Below are 23391 nucleotides of genomic sequence, written 5' to 3'. Positions count from 1 at the left end.
TTAATAGCTTAAACTTAATTTATGAAAAGTCTATTCATGCCCTTCTGGGTCATTTAAACAGGCAGCATCTTTTTGCAATTTCCTGGACCCATCGAGTTTGCCCAAGTGCTTACAAATGCACATTGTTCAAGATGATAAATGACTTAACTAGGAAATTGATAGCTAATTTGTTGAAAACCTCTTATGATTCCAGGCTGCTCTCGCAGGAGGCACCACCATGATTATTGATTTCGCCATTCCTCAGAAAGGTGGCTCCCTCATTGAGGCCTTTGAGACCTGGCGAAGCTGGGCTGATCCCAAAGTTTGCTGTGACTACAGCCTTCACGTGGCAGTGACGTGGTGGAGTGACCAGGTAAATCACCTGAATTTCAATGTGTTCCCATTGTCCTCTTGTCCTCACTGTGCACAAGAGCAAGAAACTGGTGATGTTGATTGCTTCCTAGATAACTGGAGAACAGAATTGGCAGGAAGACTTTTCATTGCATATTCTTTTGTATCTTTTGAATTTTTAATTCTGCAAAGTATTATCAATTTTAAAAACTAAATTAAAAAATCGTATAAAGACAATAGGATAAATCTTTTACACTCATTCATAACAGCTTCTCTTAATATTTAATTGATGAATCATCAATGCTTTAAGTGTAGTGTTTAATATACTGATTTCTCTTTTTCTTAAATTCAATATCCCCAGAATCTTTTAAACAGTATTTTCCCACAGGTTAGAACTTCAATAAAAAATGTTTAATTTCTCAAAAAAAAAAATCAAGGAAATTCTAAATTTAGAATTCTCTAGAACTAGAAGCCTGCCTTCCCACTCATGAGCCTTCTTTAGAGAGGAAGGGACAGACCTGGACTGTTTCCAGAGTCTTCTCCTAGCGGTATCTTGACCGAGTGATCTTCCTGCTCTGCTAATGTTACTACCTGGTGAGACCATTTCATAATACAGCTTAAAGCAACCTTCCATGCCCACTAATTGCCCAGGGCATGGCAGAAATAACATGATTTAGATAGAAAAGAAAGTTTGAGAGATGTTAAAATATGTTGATTTCCTCCCACATAAATTGTGTGTGAATTTTGGAAGACATTTTTACTTGAAATTTAAATTGCAACATGTTTTTCCACATTTCCCTTAATTCAGCAATCTTTTTACCAGAAAGAGTTCACCATTAGGACATAGTCTCACGTCCCCCACAAACTCGGGCTTTAGACCGCAAGTTAATCAAAAACAAATATCAATCTTTAACAGGTAGTTCAGCAAACATAATAGCAAGGTTTATAGTCCACAGCTAAAGTTAGTTTTTCTTATGCCTTTTTAGTGATGCATCTGAACTCTTATGCTTTTAGGATCATCCCTCCTTCCCTTCCCTCCCCTCCCCTCCCCTCCCTTCTCTTCTTTTACCTCCCTCCCTCCCTGCCTCCCTTCCTCTCTTCCTTCTGTCTTCTTCTCTTTCCTCCCTCCCTTCCTTCCCTGTCTTCATTTTCCTATTCTCCTATTTTAAAGATGGAGCAAAGGTGATGGTGTTTGTCCTTATCAGTGCTTCTCACACTTCAGTATGCAAAGAGTTACCTGGTAAACCTTGCTAAAATGCAGATTGTAGATTCTGTTCAGGGGGGTTATTCGTTTGCTAGGGCTGCTGTAACCCTAGCGAACAGAATGTACGACAAACAGAATGGCTGAAACAACAGACATTGACGGCCTCCCAGTTGTGGAGGCCAGAAGCCTGAGATTTAGGGGTCAGCAGGGTTGGTTCCGCCTGAGGGCTCTGAGGGAGAACCTGTTCCGTTCCTCTCTCCTAACTTCTGGTAGTTTGCTGACAACCTTTGGCATTCCTTGTCTTGTCGAAGCATCACCCCAATCTCTGCCTTCATCTTCCTATGATGTTCTCCCCGTGGCAGGTCTGCACCCCAGTTTCCACTTGATATAAGGGCACCAGTTACACTGAATAAAGCCCATGTGCTCATGTCCTCATCTTAACTAGTTACATCTGCACAGACTCTATTTCCAAACAAGGGGTTAGGACTTCAACATATGAATTTTGAGGTCACACAAGTCAACCCATAGCAATAGGTTAGGGGCAGATGGGACCCGAGATTCTGCATTTCTAGCAAGCAACCAGGTGACGCTGCTGCTGCTGGTTCAGGTGCCACACTTTTGGAGGAGCAAGGCTGAAGCTAATATCCTTGCAAGTTGTATAATGAGACTCTTGCATGGACGTGGATGGCAGGGATGATTAATGAGGGCTCTTCTACTCAGAGAGCAAAAGATATTTCATGTAAGCAGTGCAGATCATAATCCCCTTTGGAAGCCCATCATGTGAATATGCTAACAATGTTTTAAGCATTTTTTTTTCTGACTATAAAACTAATGTACTCATTGTAAAAAATTAGAAACTGTTGGGGGAAAAAAATGAGGTGCACTGTCCCAATCTAACTTGGAGCACATTCCATCGCTTGTCCACTCTCAATATTTTAGTGCTTTTTTCTATATTAATTAAGTAGTAATTAATTTATTCAAGAAATAGTTATTGAGTGGACACTATGCACCAGGCACTGTTCCAGGACACGTCAGTGGACAAGCCTCACAAGGCCCCTTCTCTCATGGGGCTGAAATCCTAGTGGGGTAGACAGGTGATCAGTCCTTACTGCTTTGCTGGGGGATAAGCACCATCAAGAAAAGGGAGGGACATTTCCAAGGGAATAAACAGTGATAGCAATGAGTAAATTCACGTGTAATATCATTCTTAAACTTTGCTGACTCAATAGAATTACACTGCTTTATTTTGCACTTTTTAGTTACTAGGAAGTTTATTTCTTGCATATGTTATTAGTCATTTTATTACTCCATGAATGGTTGGCAACATTTTTCAACATGTTTTTCTTATCAAATTGAAAGAACTTTTATTAGCTAAGAGCAATAATTCTATGCTCGTTACGTTTTTCATTGTGTGTGTATGTGTGGGTGGGTGGGTGTGGGTGTGTTTTAACATATAGAAGTTCAAACAGTCTTATTTGGTCAAATCTATGAGTTTTTCCTTTCAAATTTTTGATCCTTATTGAGACTTGAATCTGACCTACAAAAGCAATTATTGAGGCCGGGTGCGGTGGCTCACACCTATAATTCCAGCACTTTGGGAGGCCAAGGTGGGCAGATCACTTGAGGTCAGGAATTCAAGACCAGCCTGGCCAACATGGCAAAACCCTATCCCTATTAAAAATACAAAAATTAGCTGGGCATGGTGGCGCATGCCTGTAATCTCAGCTACTCAGGAGGCTGAGGCAGGAGAATCACTTGAACCTGGGAGGAGAGGTTGCAGTGAACCAGGATTATGCCACTGCACTCCAGCCTAGGCAACAAAGCAAGACTCTGTCTCAAAAAAAAAAAAAAAAAAAAAAAAAAGAAAAGAAAAGAAAAAAAGGAGCAATTATTGAGATAGCTTTGATATTAACTTGCCCCTGACCCCTGGCAACCCTGAAGGCCTCTGAGCTTCCAACAGGTCCAGAGTCGAGTCTCCAGCTCTCACCTCCTAGGAGCTGCCAATGGGTCCCATGCCCGCCACGGCTGGCTCTACAGCTACACCCTGAGCTCGTGCTTTCTCAGGCATGCCTGGGTCCATCTGCATCTTCTACTTCCTCCTTCTAAGAACTCCACCTATGGCTTTCAGATTTGAACCTGAATCTTTACCTCACATTAATGTTCATTCCTGCTGGATCCATGATTGCTTCTGTTGCTGCCAACCTGGCTTCAAGGTCATTTTCTAGAATAATTTTCTCGAATTGGGAGATAGATGCAGAGAATTTTATATCCAAGTACAGAAATAAAGTATTTTGGAAAAAGCTGTTCACTTTTTCATGATTTAAAAGTACGAGAGCAGCAGCAGTTTATCAGATGAAATGGGGTATAACCTTGGAGAAAGATCAAGGCCTTGATTGCATTTTTGTGGAACTAAACTGTTGTCCTTATTTTACTTAGTTCTCTTCCAAATGCAACGTTTTAGAGAATGTTGAAATTATCATTTAAATTAGAGTAACATATTGTTGTTGTGGTTGCTGCTTCCTTTTAGGTTAAAGAAGAAATGAAAATCCTTGTGCAAGATAAAGGTGTTAACTCTTTCAAGATGTTTATGGCCTATAAAGATCTGTACATGGTGAGAGACCTGGAGCTGTACGCAGCCTTCTCTCAATGCAAGGAAATTGGAGCAATTGCCCAGGTCCATGCAGAAAATGGAGACTTAATTGCAGAGGTACGCATTTGCATTCCAAAGCTTCTATAGAAATGACAGCAGCCATAATTTAAGGTGAAGATGATTGGGACTACATAGGTAAACTCATTTAATGCATTGGAACATGAGAAATCCAGAAATGGATTTTCTGTGGCTCAGAAACGGATTTTCTGTGACTCAGAAACTCCCGACTCCATTTACTCGAGTCCCTGCTCTCAGCTTTATGCAGGTGGTATATGCACTAGAATGAGGACTTCCCCCTGCAAACTAGCTCTTAGATCTCAAACATGTGCTGTTATGAAAACACAAATACTTTTTTTTGTGTTCTCCAGCACAGTTTTGGCTTTGTTGTTTTTCAGAAGCTCAGGCTGCTGGTTCAGAATACCAAAGCGTGGACAACATCAGTGTCATCTGATGACTTAAGCAGTGTATTAGGTAGCTGTTTAAAGCCCTGCTCTTTTCAGAAACTGGATATTAAAATGTACTCTGGAAGAATCTAGATGATATTTATTTCTCATGTTAGTCCCATTATTAATGCCTGAAGGGTACACCGCCTGCAAGATTTAAAGAGCTGTCTCTTGCCCTTTATATTAGCTGACTTTTTTTTTTTAAACTCCCTAGGCTCAGCTCCCATTAAAGTGAGTGAGATAGAGGCTCAGTGGCCACAAGGCAGAGAGGAATAATGAGATGAGAGCATGAGCTGTAAAAACAAAACAAAACAAAACAAAAAACAGACCAGGGTTTAAATTGGACTCTTCTGCTTTATAGTTTCGTGACATCAGGAAGTCTTTTTACCACTCTGAGTCTGGACTTCATGCCCTTTTTGTAAGGAAGAAATAACATTTTGAAGAAGAAAGAGAACAGGTCCAATACCATTTAGTGGGTTGGGTTGGGGAGCAAGTGAAGAGGATTATTCCATAAGAAAAGTAAAACTGATTACATAGTATGACAGGGAGTCACTTCAACAAGGATCCATAGTATTTTTATTTTGTTTGTCAGAATCAATATTAAATCTTAAATATAGATACTGCTTTTCAAAGATTGTGATTAGAAATAACTTCATATCTTTTTCACCTTTTATTTTTTAATTTTTTTTTATTTTTGTGGGGTACCTAGTAGATGTATATATTTATGAGGTACATGAGATATTTTGATACAAGCTTGCAATGCATAAGAATCACACCATGAAAAATTGGGGATCCATCCCCTCAAGCATTTACCCTTTGTGTTACAAACAATCCAATTATACTCTTTTATTTTAAAAGGTGCAATTATTTTTTATTTATTATTATTATTATTTTTTGAGATGGAGTCTCGCTCTATTGCCTAGGCTGGAGTGCAGTGGCATGATATCTGCTCACTGCCAGCTCTGCCTCCCAGGTTCACGCCATTCTCCTGCCTCATCCTCCTGAGTAGCTGGGACTACAGGTGCCCGCCACCACGCCCAGCTACTTTTTTGTATTTTTAGTAGAGACGGGTTTTCACCATGTTAGCCAAGATGGTCGCAATCTCCTGACCTCGTGATCTGCCCACCTCCACCTCCAAAAGTGCTGGGATTACAGGTGTGAGCCATGCGCCCTGGCCAAAAGGTGCAGTTATTGATTATAGTGCCCCTGTTGTGTTATCAAGTACTAGATCTTATTCATTCTTTCTAACTTTTTTTTTTTTTAAACACACGAACCATCCCCACCTTCCCCCTCTCCCCACAGCCATCCCTCCCCACTAACCTTCCCAGCCTCTGGTAACCATACTTCTATTCTGTATCTCCATGTGTTTAATTGTTTTAATTTTTAGATCCCACAAATAAGTGAGAACATGTGATGTTTGTCTTTCTGTGTCTGGCTTATTTCACGTACATAATGACCTCCAGTTCCATCCATGTTGTTGCAAATGACTGGATCTCATTCTTTTTATGGCAGAATAGTACTCCCTTGCATATATGTACCACATTTTCTTTATCTATTCATCTGTTGATTCCAAATCAGGTTCCAAATTCCAAATTAGGTTGCTTCCAAATCTTGGCTGTAGTGAACAGTGCAGCAACAAACATGGCAATGCAGGTATATCTCTTCAATATACTGATCTCCTTTCTTTTGCATATATGTCCAGCAGTGGGATTGCTGGATCATATGGTAGGCTTTATTTTTAGTTTTTTGAAGAACTTCCAAACTATTCTCCATAGCAGTTTTACTAATTTACATTCCCACCAACAGTGTACATAGGTTCCCTTTTCTCCAATCCTTACCAGCAGTTGTTATTGCCTGTCTTTTTAATATAAGTCATTTTAACTGGGGTGAGGTGATATTTCATTGTAGTTTTGATTTGCATTTCTCTGATGATCAGTGATATTGAGTACCTTTCCTATGCCTGTTTGCCATTTGTATGTCTTCTTTGGAGAAATCTCTATTCAAATCTTTTGCCCATTTTTAAATCAGATTATTAATTTTTTTCCTGTAGAGTTGTTTTAGTTTTGTATATATTCTGGTTATTAATTCCTTGTCAGATGGGTAGTTTGCAAATATTTTTTCCCATTTCATGGGTTGTTTCTTCACTTTGTTGATTGTTTCCTCTGCCATGCGGAAGCTTTTTAACTTGATGTGATCCCATTAGTCCATTTTTGCTTTGGTTGCCTGTGCTTGTTTTTTCCCCTTTTCAATAAAAAAAAGTGATGGTAAAATATGCATATGGAAAATTAACTTATATGATTAGAATATCAAATTTATTCTTACCAAATATACATGTTGTATATATACACCCACACGAACATGTTCACACACACACACACACATGCACACACACACGCACACACACACCCCTATACCTAACAGATAAAAAGCCTGGCATTGCATTTAATTTATGATAAAATAATGATATCTGTCATTAGTAAACCTTCCTTGCACATATGCACATTCCTGCTGTCTTTTTAGGGAGCAAAGAAGATGTTGGCTCTGGGGATAACAGGCCCTGAGGGTCACGAGTTGTGCCGCCCAGAGGCAGTGGAGGCAGAGGCCACGCTGAGAGCCATCACCATAGCCAGTGCTGTGAACTGTCCTCTCTACATTGTGCATGTGATGAGCAAGTCTGCAGCTAAGGTGATAGCGGATGCAAGGAGAGACGGTAATTCCTGAATGTAACCTCACTTAGAACTCAGTGTTAGCTGAAAAGGAAAGTCCATGTCTGTGGCCTCTGCTTCAGTTTAGGAGAGAGTGCATGTGGATTTTCACAACTTTTCTTCCTCCCTTTTTATTAGCCTCCTGGTTTCGTTTATCCTTATGTGTGTCTGTCTTCCCCCACTTTTGTTCATCTTCATCCTTGCCTCTCTACCTTCAGGTTTCATTTGTTATTTCTTCTCCATCCTTGGGACCCCAGGACATTTCCTTTAGCCACATGCCCCCACACTCAATGCCACTAGCAGCCACTTTTAAATACGATAGTTAAATGCAAACCTCTCAGGTTTGTTTGTTTTTGTGATGGAGTCTCGCTTTGTCGCCCAGGCTGGAGTTCAATGGCGTGATCTCGGCTCACTGCAACCTCCGCCTTCTGGGTTCAAGCGATTCTCCTGCCTCAGCCTCCTGAGTAGCTAGAATTACAGGTGAGCACCAGCACACCCAGCTAAATTTTATATTTTTAGTAGAGGCGGGGTTTCACCATGTTGGCCAGGCTGGTCTCAAACTCCTGACCTCTAATCATGTGCCCGCCTTGGCCTCCCAAAGTGCTGGGATTACAGGTGTGAGCCACCATGCCTAGCCCTCTTTCATTAATTTTGAAGAAGCTTCCCTATCTCTTAGGCAGCTCCACTACCCTTCCCTCTACCTAAATCAGGGCAGTGCAAGGCACCTAGTACATGCTCAATAAATTTCTTTTGAATTGATTTGATTCATCTGACAGCCACTTGGGTGTTGGAGCAATTGAAGCAATTATCCAAATGGTGTTTTTATGATAGTTATTTTAAGATTTTAAAACCTAAGTTATTTTTACCCCAAATTGCCTAATTGCCTCAGTTCTCTAGTTCAGTCTAGCATGTAAATATTCATCTTAAAGGAAAGAGAAAATCTCCTATTTTTGATAAGCATTGGGCAAATAAATGATTTCATTCTTTTGCCAATACTGGTAGAGAAAGGACGAAAAACAAATAAGGTGCATTTTACTCAATGACTTTAGGCCCATGGTAGCTTCTGTCCTCTCAATTTTAGGAATACAGATAATCAGAGACAGTCTTATAATTCAACCTTGCTGCTTTTTTTTTTTTTTTTTATTAAAACAGGCTGTATTTTTATAAGATTCATTATAAAAATAATGGGTCTCACTCTGTTGCCCAGGCTGGAGTGCAGTGGTAAAATCACGGCTCACTGCAGCCTCTAACTTCCAAGTGATCCTCCCATCTCAGTCTCCCAAGTAGCTGGGACCACAGGCATGCGCCACTACGCCCAGCTAATTTTTAAATTGTTCGTAGAGACAGGGTTTCGCCATGTTGCCCAGGTTAGTCTCGAACTCCTGGGCTCAAGCAATCCTCTCACCTTAGCCTCCCAAAATGTTGGGATTACAAGCATGACCCACTGCATGGTTTTGGCATGTATATAATTGATACCAAAATAAATTTTGTCAAAATTTCTTCTTGTTGCATTAAGGTTCAGTAATGATTTGTGCAAGCTGTGTGCACTTTTAAAATGTAATCCATCAATATTTTGTGTTAAGAGTAGGCTTATTTCACATAGGAGTTAATAATGTCTTATTAACCATTTCTGATTGCTACTCTCGGTATGTAAAAGAATTTCACCCCTTAAAAAAGAAAATATAAGTACTGCAATTTTAAAGTTATAGGTTTTTCCCACCAGATGGTGCTGTTGCCAACTCTATGAGATGAGTTGGTCTGTAATTATTTGCTTTGTTAAGTCGTGTACCGGGTCCGTAATGTCAGAATATTATTTAAGGAACAGTGAAATCAGCAGAAATTTTCACTTCTAACCCATCTTCAAGCTCCAATTTTGACAGTTCTGTCAGGAAGCAGTTTCTTGATCTTGGGTATTTGTTTTTCATTGAGATAGAATTCCATTAGGAGCAAAGTAAAAGTCTAGAGAGGGTTTTAGAATACAGATCATAGGCAGAAAACTAGTAAATACAGATATTTTAATTTTATTGTAAATTATTTTAAAATTCAATATTATTTCTTGAATCTGTAAAACATTTGCATGGTCCAAGAGTCAAAATTATATCTAAAAATGTTCAATGAAGTTTTACTTGCCTTCTCTAGCTCCTTCTTCCCATACAGTAAAAGTAATGATTTTTATTAATTTATTTCTGGCCTATCTTTACCATGTTTCTCTTTACCAAATAAGAATATAGTTCTTCTTTCCTACATAAAAGGTAGCATACTGTACACCTTGTCTACACATTGCTTTGTTTTCCACTTGAAAATATGTTCTGAAGGTCAGCCCACATTAGACACAGAAATTTTCCTCATTCTTTTTTGTAAGTACAGAGTATGCTACTGTATTTATTCAATGAGTCCCCTATGCATGGACATCTGGGTTGTTTCTGATCTTTAGCTGTTTCAAGAGAAACCACAGTGATGACCTTTTGCATATGCCATTTCAATTTGTGAAAGACACATTCGTTCTGGAGGTCAGAAGCCTGAAATGGGTCTCACCAGGCTACAGTCAAGGTGTCTGCAGGGCTGCATCCCTTTCTGACGTCCTAGGAAGCCCTTGCCTTGCCAGCCCTTGTGAGGCCCATCGCATTACTTGGCTTGTGGCCCCTTCCTCCATCTTCAGCACCAGCCACAATGGTTGAGACCTTCTCACATCACATTATTTTGACTTTTTGCCTCTCTCTTTCACTTTAAGGGCGCCTTATATTAAGCCTACCTGATTAATTCAGGATAATTTCCCCCATTTCAAGGGCCTTAATTTAATCATATCTATTAATCCCTTTGCCGTGTAAAGTAACATATTCACAGGATATGGAGATTAAGATGTGGACATCTGTTAGGCTCCATCTTTCTGCCCACCACAAAATGGTTATCTTGAGGGTAGATTTCTAGAAGTGGGATTGCTGGTTCAAATTGCATATGTAATTTTTGGGACATTGCTCATATTTTCCCCAAGGAATTATAAACACGAAATATTTAAAATACCACCCTAAACGTTGTAGTTGAGTCAGACTTACTGTGACAGTATAATACTTGTGAAAATACCCTCATGCGCAATTGTCAAAGAGGCGACATTGCTTCAGAATAAACTAGTTTGAAAGATTCCCTACCCCATGCATGTGACCAAGGCATGGGATCAAGCAGGGGCCCAAAGAGGAAGGGGTGGACATAAACTGTGCCCAGCTGTTCACATGGTGACTGCATCAGCAAACCAAAGGACAGATCCCTGCGGGTACAGTGGGACAAGAGCTGTTGGACCACACTGACCTCTTACAGAAGATGCATCTACCCTGTCTGCACTCATTTATTATCTTACATCATTTCTAAATGTAAAAGAGCAAGATAGATGTAAATAAGAAATTGTTCGGTTTTACACATTTATACTATGAAAATCTCCCATCTGTAAATACCATTGCCAGCCCATTCTTTTTTGTTTTTTATTTATTTTTATTATTTTTTTTGAGACAGAGTCTCACTTTGTCACCCAGGCTGGAGTGCAGTGGCGTGATCTTGGCTCACTGCAACCTCCACCTCCCGGGTTCACGCGCTTCTCCTGCCTCAGCCTCTCGAGTAGATGGGATTACAGGCTCCCACTACTATGCCCAGCTAATTTTTTTGTATTTTTAGTAGAGACAGGGTTTCACCATGTTGGCCAGACTGGTCGAGGTGGCTCATGCCTGTAACCTCAGCACTTTGGGAGGCCGAGGCGGGTGGATCACCTGACGTCAGGAGCCCATTCTATCTTCAAGGGCCTTGACTCTCACAGTGTGGTCCCTAGAGTGCAGCCTCCACATTGCCTGGGAGCTCCTTGGACACTCAGAGCCTTGGGGCCCATCCAGATTCCCTGAATCAGAAAGTGCACTTATAACTAGAACCCCAGGTGATTCATATGGATATGAAAGCCTGAGAATCACGGCTCCAGGAGGCACAAAGGAGATCCAATTGTTGATTGCTTCATTGTGGTAGCCTAGAAATACAATGCTATTAAATTTGATTTTATTGTTCAATCGCCAGCTCTATACCCAGAAGAGCGGGATAGTAATGATAACAACTAACAGCTTGCTGAGTGCTTAATATGTGCCTGGCACATAGTAGTATTTTAATCTCTTTTATCTCATTTCAGGTTTTACTATATTCTTATCTTATCAGTGTGTTTTAATACACATTGTCTTTTAAAAAATTGTCATAATAATGCCTCATGCTCAATTTTACCACTCTTTTGTGATTGATGAAATGGAGGCTTGGGAGACATTGGTGAATTGAGCCAAAGATCACTTTATTAGTAAGTGCTAAACTTGGAATTCAAGTCCAAGTCTATGTGTCCCCAAAGACCAAACTTTTTCTGTCACTCTCCACTCTGTTAAAGGAGAAATTGATCTGAAGTTGGGAAGACCTGGATATCAAGTTTGTATTTAATGGGCTTGGGGTTTATTTATTTATTTTTAGAGATAGGGTCTCTCTGTCACCCAGGCTGGAGTGCAGTAGCACAATCTTAGCTAACTGCGGCCTCAAGTTCCTGTGCTCAGATGATCCTCCCAACCTCAGCATCCCAAGTAGCCGCAACTACTCATGTATGCCACCACACCCAGCCAATTTTAAAAATTTTTTGTAGAAATGAAGTCTCCCTTTGTTGTTCAAGCTGGTCCTGGCCTCAGGTGATCTTCCTGCCTCAGCTTCCCACAGCACTGGGATTACAGGAGTGAGCCACCACACCTTGCTGGCTTTGGTGTTTTAAAATTTGTAATTGTAATTGGTTTTTGGTTTTTGGCATTACATTTAAATTTCTTATTTAAGACATTATCATCATTTCGCTATCTTTATCATTAAAAGATTAATTTTGGGGGCGGAAATGATGAAGTATTAAATGGAAAGTAAATATCTTCTGTCTCTCTCAGCTCATTCTTTAGAGCCAGTGATTTTAAACTTATCTATCTTTAGTTTTTGGTGGTTACCTCTAAAATCCTAAACTATAAGTTTGTAGTGATTTGTAATTTTTGACAGTATCGCTTGACTCTCAACTATGAAAAATGAGTAATTTAGTTCCTGTAAACTTCTCACCTCCTGAGTTTTGTCAGTAATAAATGTCAATTCAAATAATATATTTAATTTTACGTGTTTTATTTTACGTGTTTTAGCTATTCCTTTTTTTTTTTAGAGGCAGGATCTCACAGGAGCTGGAGTACAGTGGCAAGAACGCAGGTCACTGTAGCCTCGATTTCCTGGGCTCAAGCAATCTTCCTGCCTCAGCCTTCAGGGTGACTGGGACTATAGGCATGCACCGCTGTACATGGCTAATTTTTAAATTTCTCGTAAGAGTCGGTGTTTTACCATGTTGCCCAGGCTGGTCTCAGGCTAACCTCCCACCAAGGCCTCCCACAGAGCTGGGATTACAGGTGTGAGCCACCGCACCCAGCCTGACATCTCTTCTCTATAGGCTGAAGAAGAAACTTAGAGGCCCTAAGTGCTCTCTCTCTCTGCCTCCTCCAGATGTCTACCAGCTGTATTATTATCTTTACACAGACTCTGTAACTCTGATTACGTCTTCCATGCTTTCTCTATAGGCTAAGTCTAAAATTTAGAACTGTCGCAGGGTAAAATTATGGAAATTTTCTTCTCTGTAGAAACTATTAGTGAGAAAAGAACTTCAGAGAAATTTATAGCACTAACTTGGAGTACAAGTTAGTGTTATTCAAATTAATTCTCAGAGAAGCTATTTCCAAGTGTCAAGGTCAAGTGAGTTTTCTTCATTCCAACAGGACTCAAAAGCATGCCTTATTTTAGTTTGCTACATATTTAGACCATTATTGTCTTGTAAAGTTTCTTGTTTCTCCTGACATTTTTCCAATTAGCTCTTTTTAAAATAGGTTGAGAAAAGAAATATGTGCCTTCTTTACCATATCATGAAGAGTTCTAGCTTCTTCATCACACTTTCTATTGAATAGAATCAGCTCTACGTGCAGAGATTCTTTGTGGGAGGAGAATCTGCTGACTTTCACTTTCATTTTTTGTAGCTGCTTGCTAAGCCTGCAGTAGAGATGTCATTCTGGGATAATGAGGTTGGATATACTGATTCCTGGTTTCCATATCTCCCCTTTTCTTGAATTACTTTGAAGATTTTCAGGTAATTTTTAAGGAAAAGTGTGTAAAAGGTGAATTTTCTGATTCCTTGTCTTCAGGCTTGTTGGGTGATTTGAATGGGCGTGGAATTCTTGATTCCGAAATATTTCCTTCTGAATTACGAAGGCACAGTTTCCTTCTCTACTGGCATCCAGTGTTACTGAGGAACAGGCAAATCCCTATACAATTTCTTGTCTTCTTATCACAAACTTTTCATTATCTGTAAGATTTTTATACTTTCTCTTCATTTTAGATGTCCAGAGATTTCATTAAGACTATTACTGGGAAGGGGTTCCAATCCAGACCCCTAGAGAGGGTTCTTGGATCTTGCTCAAGAAATAATTTCGTGTGAGTCCATAAAGTACAGTGAAAGCAAGTTTATTACGGAAGTAAAGAAACAAACGCGTGGCTACTCCATAGACAGAGCAGCCCCAGGGGCTGCTGATTGGGCATTTTTAATGTTAATTCTTGAATATCTGCTAAATAAGGGGTGGATTATTCATGAGTTTTTCAGGAAAGGGGCAGGGAATTCCTGCAACTGAGAGTTCCTCCTTTTTTAGACCATATTGTGTAACTTCCAGATGTTGGCATGGCATTTGTAAACTGTCATGGCATTGGTGGGAGTGTCTTTTAGCTAATACATTATAGCTAATACATTATAATTAGTGTGTAATGAGCAGCGAGCATGACCAGAGGTCACTCTCATTGTCATTTTGGTTTTGGTGGGCTTTGGCCAGCTTCTTTACCGCATCCTGTTCTGCAGCCCAGGAGGTTTCAGCCTCATGTTACCCAGCCCCTCTTCAAGATGGAGTCGCTCTGGTTGCAACACCTCTGACAAGGCTATATTTAGTAGTAGGCCTTTAAAAAATTTACCTTCATGTTCAGAGGCCTTTATCAATCTGACAACTGAGCTTTGATTCTGAAAATTTCTTCTGTGTTTTCCTCCATATTCATTTCCTCTGTTTTCTTTTCCTGGGACTCCATCATAGTCCTCCATGTCCTTTAACTAGTTTCACCTTTTAAAAAAATATTTGAATTTTTGCTCTACAATTTAGGAAATACTTTTGTTTTCCTGCCCTTCTAATAAACTTGTGTCTTGGTAATCACACCTTTATTTCCAAGAAAACGTTCTAGTTTTTTAAGTGTTCTTTTTTTCCATGGTTGCTTATTCTTTTTAATGTTTTTCTTTCGATAGATGCATGATCTTCCTTTTTGAAAAAAATTTTGTACTTTATTTGTTTATTTATTTATTTTTATATAAAGACATAGTCTTACTATGTTACCCAGGCTGGTCTTGAACTCCTGGGCTCAAGTGATTCTTCCGCCTTGGCTTCCCAAAGTGTTGGGATTACAGGCATGAACCATTGGGCCCAGCCTACCTTCTTAATCTAAGAATACTAATGAAGATTTTTTTTTTTTAATTCTCTTCTGTTTCCTGGGTTACTCTGTTTCTTTCTAGTTCAATTTTTCAGGGTTTTTGTTGTTGTTGTTGTTGTTATTGTTTGTTTGTTTTTAGATGGAGTCTTGCTCTGTTGCCCAGGCTGGCATGATCTTGGCTCACTGTAACCTCCTCCTCCCAGGTTCAAGTGATTCTCCTGCCTCAGCCTCCCGAGTAGCTGGGATTACAGGTGTCCACTACCATGCCCGGCTAATTTTTGTATTTTTAGTTGAGACAGGGTTTCGCCATGTTGGCCAGGCTGGTCTTTAACTCCTGACCTCAGGTGATCTGCCCACCTCTGCCTCCCAAAGTACTGGGATTACAGGCGTGAGCCACTGTGCCCAGCCAATTTTTCAGTTTTTAAAACTCCTGGTCTTCCTTTTTGTGTGTGCATGTGCTGTTTGTGTTTTCTTCAAAAGTCTGGTCATCCTTGGCTGTCCATATGTGGACAGGACAGTTCAGTTGGTCAGTGTGGGAGTGGGCATGGGATTTCTCTTCCACTAAGCATGTCTGTTTCCTGAACTTGCTGTGTGAATGCAAATGGGACATAGTCACTGGACAGCTTCAGTTTAAGGTGTGGGGACCTCAGTCTAGCATCAACACCACCCTAAGAAGCTTCATTTCCCAGCAGAGGTGAGGGTGAGTGTTGAGAGACCCAGACCTCCTCCTCCCCTCCCCTTCACTGCCCTTTCTGCTCCAGGAGGAAAGCTCTTCTTGACTCCTTCTACTCCTTCAGGTCAAGCTGTCACCCCGCCTAACTTTTCTTTATGAATTATTGCTATCCCATCTGCTTTCCACATTCCTAAAATCTACCAAAACCCTAGTCAGCCATGATCCTTCTTTCAACCCCAGTGCAGCTCTGGATTCTTTCCCTTTTGTCTGTCTTCACCAGGATTTTTATGTGAACTGGGAAAGAAGAGGTGGGGAATGTTCAGTGCATCCAAAGCCTGAGGTTTCTTTTTGCTCATGCCTTGATATTTTCTTTTAGCATTCTGCAATAAAAAGTGAAAAGCAAGTTACAGAAAGAAGAAAACTTTCAAGTCCAAGCCATCGAAAGTGGTGTCACCTTTGACAGTTTGCAAAGAATGCCCATTTCATGGTTAAGTCTTTTTTTGTCCAACTTAAGTAACTATTAGGCTGGTGCAAAAGTAATTGCAGTTTTTGCCATTACTTTCAATGGGAAAAACCACAGTTACTTTTGCACCAGCCTAATAGAACTAGGTTAGTTCTCATCCACCCTTCTTGTGAGAAGATGCTTTTGCAAAGATGAGGCAAGGGAATCAGGTGTTTCTCCCTAAAGCATTATCCTTTTCTTCCAGAAGCAGAGTTTGTCTCCCTTGCTCCATAGCCCAAGTGTGAAGTTGGACAAACAAGCTGTCATTGTGTTTCATGTGGACAGTCCAGTCTGCCAGTCTCTGACTTCTATCACCCACTACAGTCTAGTTTTTGTCCGAAGAATGTATGTGTCAATGTGTGTCATTGGCTTCAGAGACCCTTTTTAAATTTTGGTCTGAGTAGCTATACATGTTCTTATTCTGCCACAGTATTGGCATATGGGATCATTAATGGCTTTTTAGGAAATACTTTGTTCAGTTCACCTTCGTACTTCCCAGTAGAACCTGTAGGCTCATGAATTCACTACCTTTCTGTGATTTGTTTAGAATGGTGGCAATTTCTCACAGCAATTTAACTTGATGCCCCACTTGCTATGTATCTGGCATTATTTGTTTCCCATTTATGACTGAAATTGTCAATGCACTGATTTGCTGTTGTTTTGGTTTACAGTTAAACTTGTTTTAGCTTGTCTTAATAAAGTTTACTTCTATTTTATATCCATGTTCCTGTATTTAGGGTAAAAATATGATGCTCATTTGAACTGAACAAATATTTTCTTTATGTTTTTCATAAACAACAAAGTTCTTGGATGCCAAGTGCATGCTAGGTACTGTGCTCTAGGCATTAGCTTTGCTAAGATGATTAAGACAATTTCAGATCTCAAGCAGCTCACAGTAAACTGGGCTAGATTGTGGTTGTTTAATGTGTTTGTATATTTGATTGTTGTTTATTTGATTTGATTTCGTTTGGCTTTATTTTTGCTTATAATAGAAAGTTTTACTTAATAGGCGTGTCTTTGTAAAATAAAAAGTTCTCTTGCAGAGAGGTGTAAACCAAAAATAAAATTCTAAGACCCGTTAACCATCTGAATGGACCTCTCCTCTCAGTCAGGGTGTTTCAAAGTTAACCTGAAAAACTGGTTCAGGCCATGCTGGGAAGGGAGGGTTGGACATGCCTCATTATGTCCTCCTCCCTTTTGGAATTCAGGAAAAGCTGATCAGCATTTAACATCAACACAGACCTTAAGTCTAATAAAAACCATTTACAATCTGTTCTCTCTGAAGCCTGCTACCTGGAGGCTTCATCTGCATGATAAAACTTTGGTCTCCACAGCCCCTTATCATAATCCAAACATTTCTTTCTATTGATAATAACTTTTTCAACCAATTGACAATCAGAAAATTTTTACATCTACCTATAACCAGGAAGCCCCCACTTTGAGCTGTCCTGCCTTTCTGGACCAGAGCAATGTATGCTTACATGTATTTGATTGATGTCTCATGTCTCCTTAAAATGTATAAAACTAGACTGTGTCCCAGCCACCTTGGGCACATGTTCTCAGGATCTCCTGAGGGCTGTGTCATAGGCCATTGGTTACTCAAATTTGCCTTAGAATAAATCTCTTCAAGTATTTTACAGAGTTTGACTCTTTTTGTCAACAGAGGCTTTGGTATTCCTATTTTCCATTTTATGTAAACTCTTTATGTAAACTCCCATATATTCCTCTTGTGTTTTAAAAGATGGGGAGAAAAATCCACACAGTGGCCCCTCTCTTCCCAAGTTGTCACGCTGAGTGCTGCTTGGCAGTGTTGAACAAGAATACACCAAGTTTCATTTACTTGCATGCAATGAACTGATGTTTAGGCACTAGTGCTGCAGGCAGAATCAATGTGCCACTGGGTCAAGGTGATTTTCAGTCTCAAGTTTCCTTTCTTCTCTTTTTTTTTTTTTTGGAAAAAGAGTCTCACTCTGTTGCCCAGGCTGGAGTTCAGTGGCATGACCTTGGCTTACTGCAACCTCTACCTTTTGGGTTCAAGTGATTCTCATGCCTCAGCCTCCCAAGTAGCTGGGGCTATAGGTGTGCACCACCATACCTGGATAATTTTTTGTATTTTTAGTAGAGATAGGGTTTCACCATGTTGGCCAGGCTGCCTTTCTTCTTTCTTGCGTATGAACATCAGAACACTCCATTGTCCCTTAAATTTAGAACAAGATGACTTACATTACATCAAATTGCATAGCAGTTAAAAGCTGGCCATTAAAAAAATAGAATTGTGTGGCTATCAGGAAACTAACATTTGTGGAGTGTATGAGTTTTCTACGGCTGCTGTAACAAAGTGTTACAGACTGGGCTGCTTAAACAACAGGAATTTATTTTCTCACAGTTCTGGAGTTTTGAAGTCCAAAACCAAGGTGACAACAGGGTTGAGCAGGGTTGGCTCCTTCTGAGAGCTGTGGAGGAAGGATGTATTCCAGGCTTTTCTCCTTGGCTTGTGGATGGCCACCTTCTTCCTGTGTCTTCACGTTACCTTCCCCTATATGTGTCCAAATTTCCTCTTCAGATAAGAACCACAGTCTTATTGAATTAGGGCCCACCCTAATGACCTCACTTTAAATTTACTACCTCCATAAAGATCCTTTTTCCAAATACAGTTACATTCTGAGGTACCAGGGGTTAGGACTTCAACATGTGGATTTGTACAGAGGACACAATTCAGCCCATAACATGGAATGTCTCCAGGGTCCCAGGAAGATTCTGGGTACTTTCATAAACATTAATTTATTTGACTTTCACAAAATTGCCACACTAAAGGGACATTGTGATCCCATTTCACAGATGAGAAAAACAGACTAAGAGCAATGACTTACCTCGTACAATGTCACTAGCTAAAAAGTAGCAAAAGCAGGATTTGAACCTAAATTTGTATGATCCATTCTACCAAGCTGCTTCTACGTGTTTTCCTTCTCAATTCTTTTCTTCCTTTGTAAATGTAATGTTTGGAATCAAAATAAAGTCCAGGAAAGTTTGGCTCTATGCTTTTGGCTAGGAAGACTGATTTCTATAAATATGTTTGGCCTCCTATTTAGTTGCCAGGGCTTTTGCTCCTGGATGCCTATGCTTTTTCTCTGCATTTTTCAACCTTCTCTAGCAGATCTCAGGACTCAATAGGAAGCGTTGCTGGCAGATCCAGACAAGGTGTTAACATCTGCTCTAACACCGTCATCTAATAAATGGGTCATCTGGTCAGTGGAGAGTTTGGATTGATTTGACCTGCTCATTACTGGGAAATCTTGAATATCTCTCAAATGGTGAAACTCGTTTAAGTGGGAGGTTACATCATAAAGGGCAGAGGCTTTTCTTTGTTTGGGTTTGAGCCAAAAAATGGAGAACTAAGGAGAGAACATCTATGGGTAGACAAGATACAACCTAATGTAAAGCTTGCTAAGACAGTGGGAGGAGATTAATGATGAAGATGTTCCTATCTCCTAAGAGTTGTTGAAACCCTCCAGTTGTTAATGTAATCAGGATAGTACCAGGCTCAAGACAGATAGAGCACTCTTCACTGCCAACCAACTAAGTGTAGTAAATGAAACCAGTAAGTGAGATTGGAAAAATGCTCAGCCACATCCATAAATAGCCTGTGGTTGACTTAAATATTTAGAAATACATGCTCTTTCCCAAGAAATAAAAAAATGGCACTTTTCCTAGTAACATAGTGCATATGATATGATATTATAATACTATGACTCTAATTCTGGCTGTACCACTTAGTGCCAGTGTGTGCTGGGCACATTAATCTCATGGAGCATCAATTTCTTCATCTGTCAAACCAGCATGAAGGCAACTATGAAGGTCAAATGAGATTGTATTTGGGAGCCTTGCAAACTATAGAATGGTATGCATGTGTTAGCTATTTTTATTGTTATTTTATTTTTAGCCCAAATCTAACAGAACCCATAATTATGCTGAATTATCCAGTTTGAGTATCCAATTTATGGATTATCCAGGCCTCCTGTTTTCCTTCCCCTTTTTAGTTCTTGTATGCTTTTTAGTCCTTTGAAAATGCCTTAGGAATAATGAAATAGAAAATAGAGAGAATATGCAGTTAGGAATTTTCACTTTTTAAATTTTATTTTGGATATTAACAGATACTAAATGGGGAGAAAGTAGAAAACAGCCCAGTTAACGAAGAGCTTGCTGTATATACTAAAGTGGCCTGTCACATTTTAAAGGAGCTAAGCCCTTCCAAGGAAATTACCTGTCATCTGGTTTCAAAACAGTCCTGGCAGACTCCCGGTAGATGCTGACACTTTTAATTTTTCCTGAGTGCTGTTAAAATTGTAGGACTTTTGGAACCATATTCCCATATCACCTTGATGGGCCAAGTGATTGAATAGAACATGTGATAAGGATCTTTCCTCGATGATAAAGCACCATGGAAAATCCTCAGTCAGCAACTTGTAAAGCGATTGCAGATCAAGTCTCTGAGTTTTCCTTGTCCAAGCATCTGTAAGACGTTCCCTTGGAATAGGAAGGTCTCTTCATATTTGCAAATAAAATATCGTGTCCATCTTCCCAGTTCTCCCGTAGATAGTACATCACCTCTTCATTCACTGAAAACGATTGCTGCTTATTCTATATTTAGAAAGAATTGCTAATGGTGTTTCTCCTTTTCTGGGGATAGGGCAGTAAGAATCCAAATGGGGACGGGATTCATCTAGTAGGGTACGTCATGGAAGCAAAGTAACTTAGCCATGGCTGAGTCCCTGGGAGATAACTTTTATTGATAATTGGTTACTTAAGAATTGAAGTTCTTAGGCTTCAGTAAGCCTTGCTTTCATGGTTTTCCAAATTCCTAACCTAGCTAGTGGAAGATGGCTAGTTTGGAGAAGGATCTATGAAATAATAGGGTGCTGTGTTCCAATTTGATATGACTCAGTCAACTGGTGGCCATCTACTGTCAGTACTCTCTGAGGAAATCTGTTAATTTCAGTCATATATCAGGATTTTAACTAAAACTCAGCATCTAATGAACCAGAGTGAACTAATTTGGTATGCCAGCATCTCTCTACTGTGCACTCTCCTTAATGATTGCCTGAATATGATCAGGTTGATGCCAGCAGAACTATTATTCTGACAAATGCTAATCAGAGATAGGATTCTGATTGATTTTAAATTCAAATTCACTATTAACTTTTCTAACATTGTATGCTTTTTTGATGGCCTCATTTGCATGATTTTTAAAATATGCATTTCTGGCTAAGAATTTATTATCTGAGTGTTCTTTCATTTAATACAAGTTTTTTGAAGAGTTCTTTTTTTCAAGGGCATGAAAAGATTATCAATTGATTTGCAGCAGAAATATGCTGTGGTTGAATTCCATATGACCTAACTAATAATTATCTGTCATCAGGGTAATAAAGCATAAAAGTTAGGACCACTGGAGTCAATATGCCTGGGTTCAAATTCTACCATCTCCACACCACATGGAGTGTATGTAAGTGGAGTGTACATATGGAGTGGAGAAGTTATTACTCCATAGCTTTATTCTCATCCTTTGATGGAGATAACAATAGCATTTATCTGGTAGGGTTTTGGAGAAGGTTTCATTAGAACGGCTCTTGTACCGGCCAGCTTTTGCTAAGTTATATGGCCGTAAAAATGGATCTAAAATATGAATAGCTTACACTTACAGAGGTTTGTTTCTCATTCATATTTATGTTCATCATGGATTTTTAAATCCTGTCCACAAAAGTAAATTATAGTTTGGGATTCTGCTAAACTGTAGCTATTACCCTCTGCTAGGGCAGAAAAGATTAATATTTATGTGTTTGTCATATGGTCCTCTTAAGAATAAATTAAAGTGATGAATGCTTCTTTTAATCTTTCCAGGGAAGGTGGTCTATGGCGAACCCATAGCGGCCAGTCTTGGCACAGATGGCACACACTACTGGAATAAAGAATGGCACCATGCCGCCCACCATGTCATGGGTCCACCTTTGCGACCAGACCCCTCAACACCCGACTTCCTTATGAATCTACTGGCTAAGTAATCATTTTGCAGATGACTGGAAAGTGTATTGCCAAAAGAAGGTTTGGGTGGAGGGGAGCTCGTCCTCCCATCTGGACCTTCCATTAACCTCCCAGTATTCTCTTCTACTTGACCTGACAGGCCCTGGGTACCCTCACCTGCAGAACAAAAAACATCGACTTAGTTATGCTATGATATGTTGCTAAAGCCTTTCCTAGACTCACAGAAATCAGATCACTTTCACTGAAACTTTACTCTTTTCTGACTTTTTTCATCTCTTGTTGCCTAAACCCAGGGCTCTTCATTACGCTTTACTTTTTATCAGAATATTGTTGAATTTTTTTCTGTGCTGATATAATCTGGGAACTAGGTTGTTGTGTAGGTGACCCTGTTACTTTCTGAGAAGGTATGATCATTTTTCTTGAAAATTCTACTATTCTTGGGCCAGATGCAGTGGCTCATGCCTGTAATCCCAGCACTTTGGGAGGCTGAAATGGGCGGATCACATGAGGTCAGGAGTTTGAGATCAGCCTGGTGAACATGGCAAATCCCCATCTCTACTAAAAATACAAAAATTGGCCAGGCATGGTGGCTCATGACTGTAATCCCAGTTACTTGGGAGGCTGAGGCATGAGAATCACTTGAACCCAGGAGGCAGAGGTTGCAGTGAGCAGAGATAGTGCCATTGCACTCCAACCTGGGTGACACAGCAAGACTCTGTCTCAAAAAAAAGAAAAAAAGAAAAGAAAAAAGAAAATTCTACCCTTCATGGACATCCCGACACTCCCTATTCACAGATACTCAGTCTCAAGCTAAGAGTTTTTCATGACAGACCTTACAAGAGTTTACTTACCTGTTCTTTACAGCTTCCTTCCTCCTTCATGATTCAACATCCGCAAGATTACTCACGAGTCAAAGCAGGATTCCTGTCCCTGGTAATATCAGCATCCTCAGCCAATCTCACCCTCTGTTCATTCCAGTGGGCCGTGTGGCTCGGGACTGCCCCGGAGGACCTGCCCTCCATTCATGAGGATCACCATGGTGATGTCTTTGTGGAGTATTCTGCTCACAAGGAGTTTTCTCTTACATATTTGCTGGTGATTCTGAAGTTATCTTCATCAAGTACATATAACTATTCATTTCTAGATGAGAAACAGAGTCTCGGACAAGCTCATATCACAGAGCTAGTAAGTGACGGAGCTGAGCTTAGAAGCCAGGTTTCCTAACCTGTCTTGCACCACGCTTCCTATCAGTGCGTCGTCTGAAGGTGCTTCCTAGAATAGAGACAGGAGACGGATGAAATATGTTCTTGAAAAAACT

At 40.0% G+C, this 23391-nt stretch overlaps 1 protein-coding gene and 1 long non-coding RNA gene across 6 annotated transcripts in view; one reads left to right on the top strand and one right to left on the bottom strand.

Annotated features, from left to right (window-relative positions):
- The window catches only part of DPYS (dihydropyrimidinase), an 86441-nt gene that overhangs the window by 15631 nt on the left and 47419 nt on the right, over positions 1–23391 (top strand). For 4 of the 5 annotated variants that reach the window (XR_001905773.2, XR_001905775.2, XR_001905774.3 and 1 more), the window contains exons 2-5: positions 194–352; positions 4062–4241; positions 7148–7337; positions 21933–22089. Coding sequence is in view for 2 of the 5 variants with exons in the window: in XM_009213464.3 (XP_009211728.1) it covers positions 194–352; positions 4062–4241; positions 7148–7337; positions 21933–22089 (686 nt within the window). In the remaining 3 variants the exon portion in view is untranslated. Of the gene's footprint in view, positions 1–193; positions 353–3544; positions 3748–4061; positions 4242–7147; positions 7338–21932; positions 22090–23391 lie in introns of those variants that run through there. The other variant, XM_009213465.3, reaches the window with a different exon arrangement.
- On the bottom strand, positions 22094–23007 carry LOC103887028. The gene is made up of 2 exons (XR_650943.2): positions 22925–23007; positions 22094–22229 (listed from the first exon to the last, which is right to left on the bottom strand). It is a non-coding gene; the product is annotated as an uncharacterized LOC103887028 (long non-coding RNA).

This window comes from Papio anubis, chromosome 8, assembly GCF_008728515.1.
Source record: "Papio anubis isolate 15944 chromosome 8, Panubis1.0, whole genome shotgun sequence".
Lineage (NCBI taxonomy): Eukaryota > Metazoa > Chordata > Mammalia > Primates > Cercopithecidae > Papio > Papio anubis.
The sequence above is the reverse complement of the archived record's forward strand: the minus strand, read 5'-3'. Positions and strand labels throughout refer to the sequence as shown.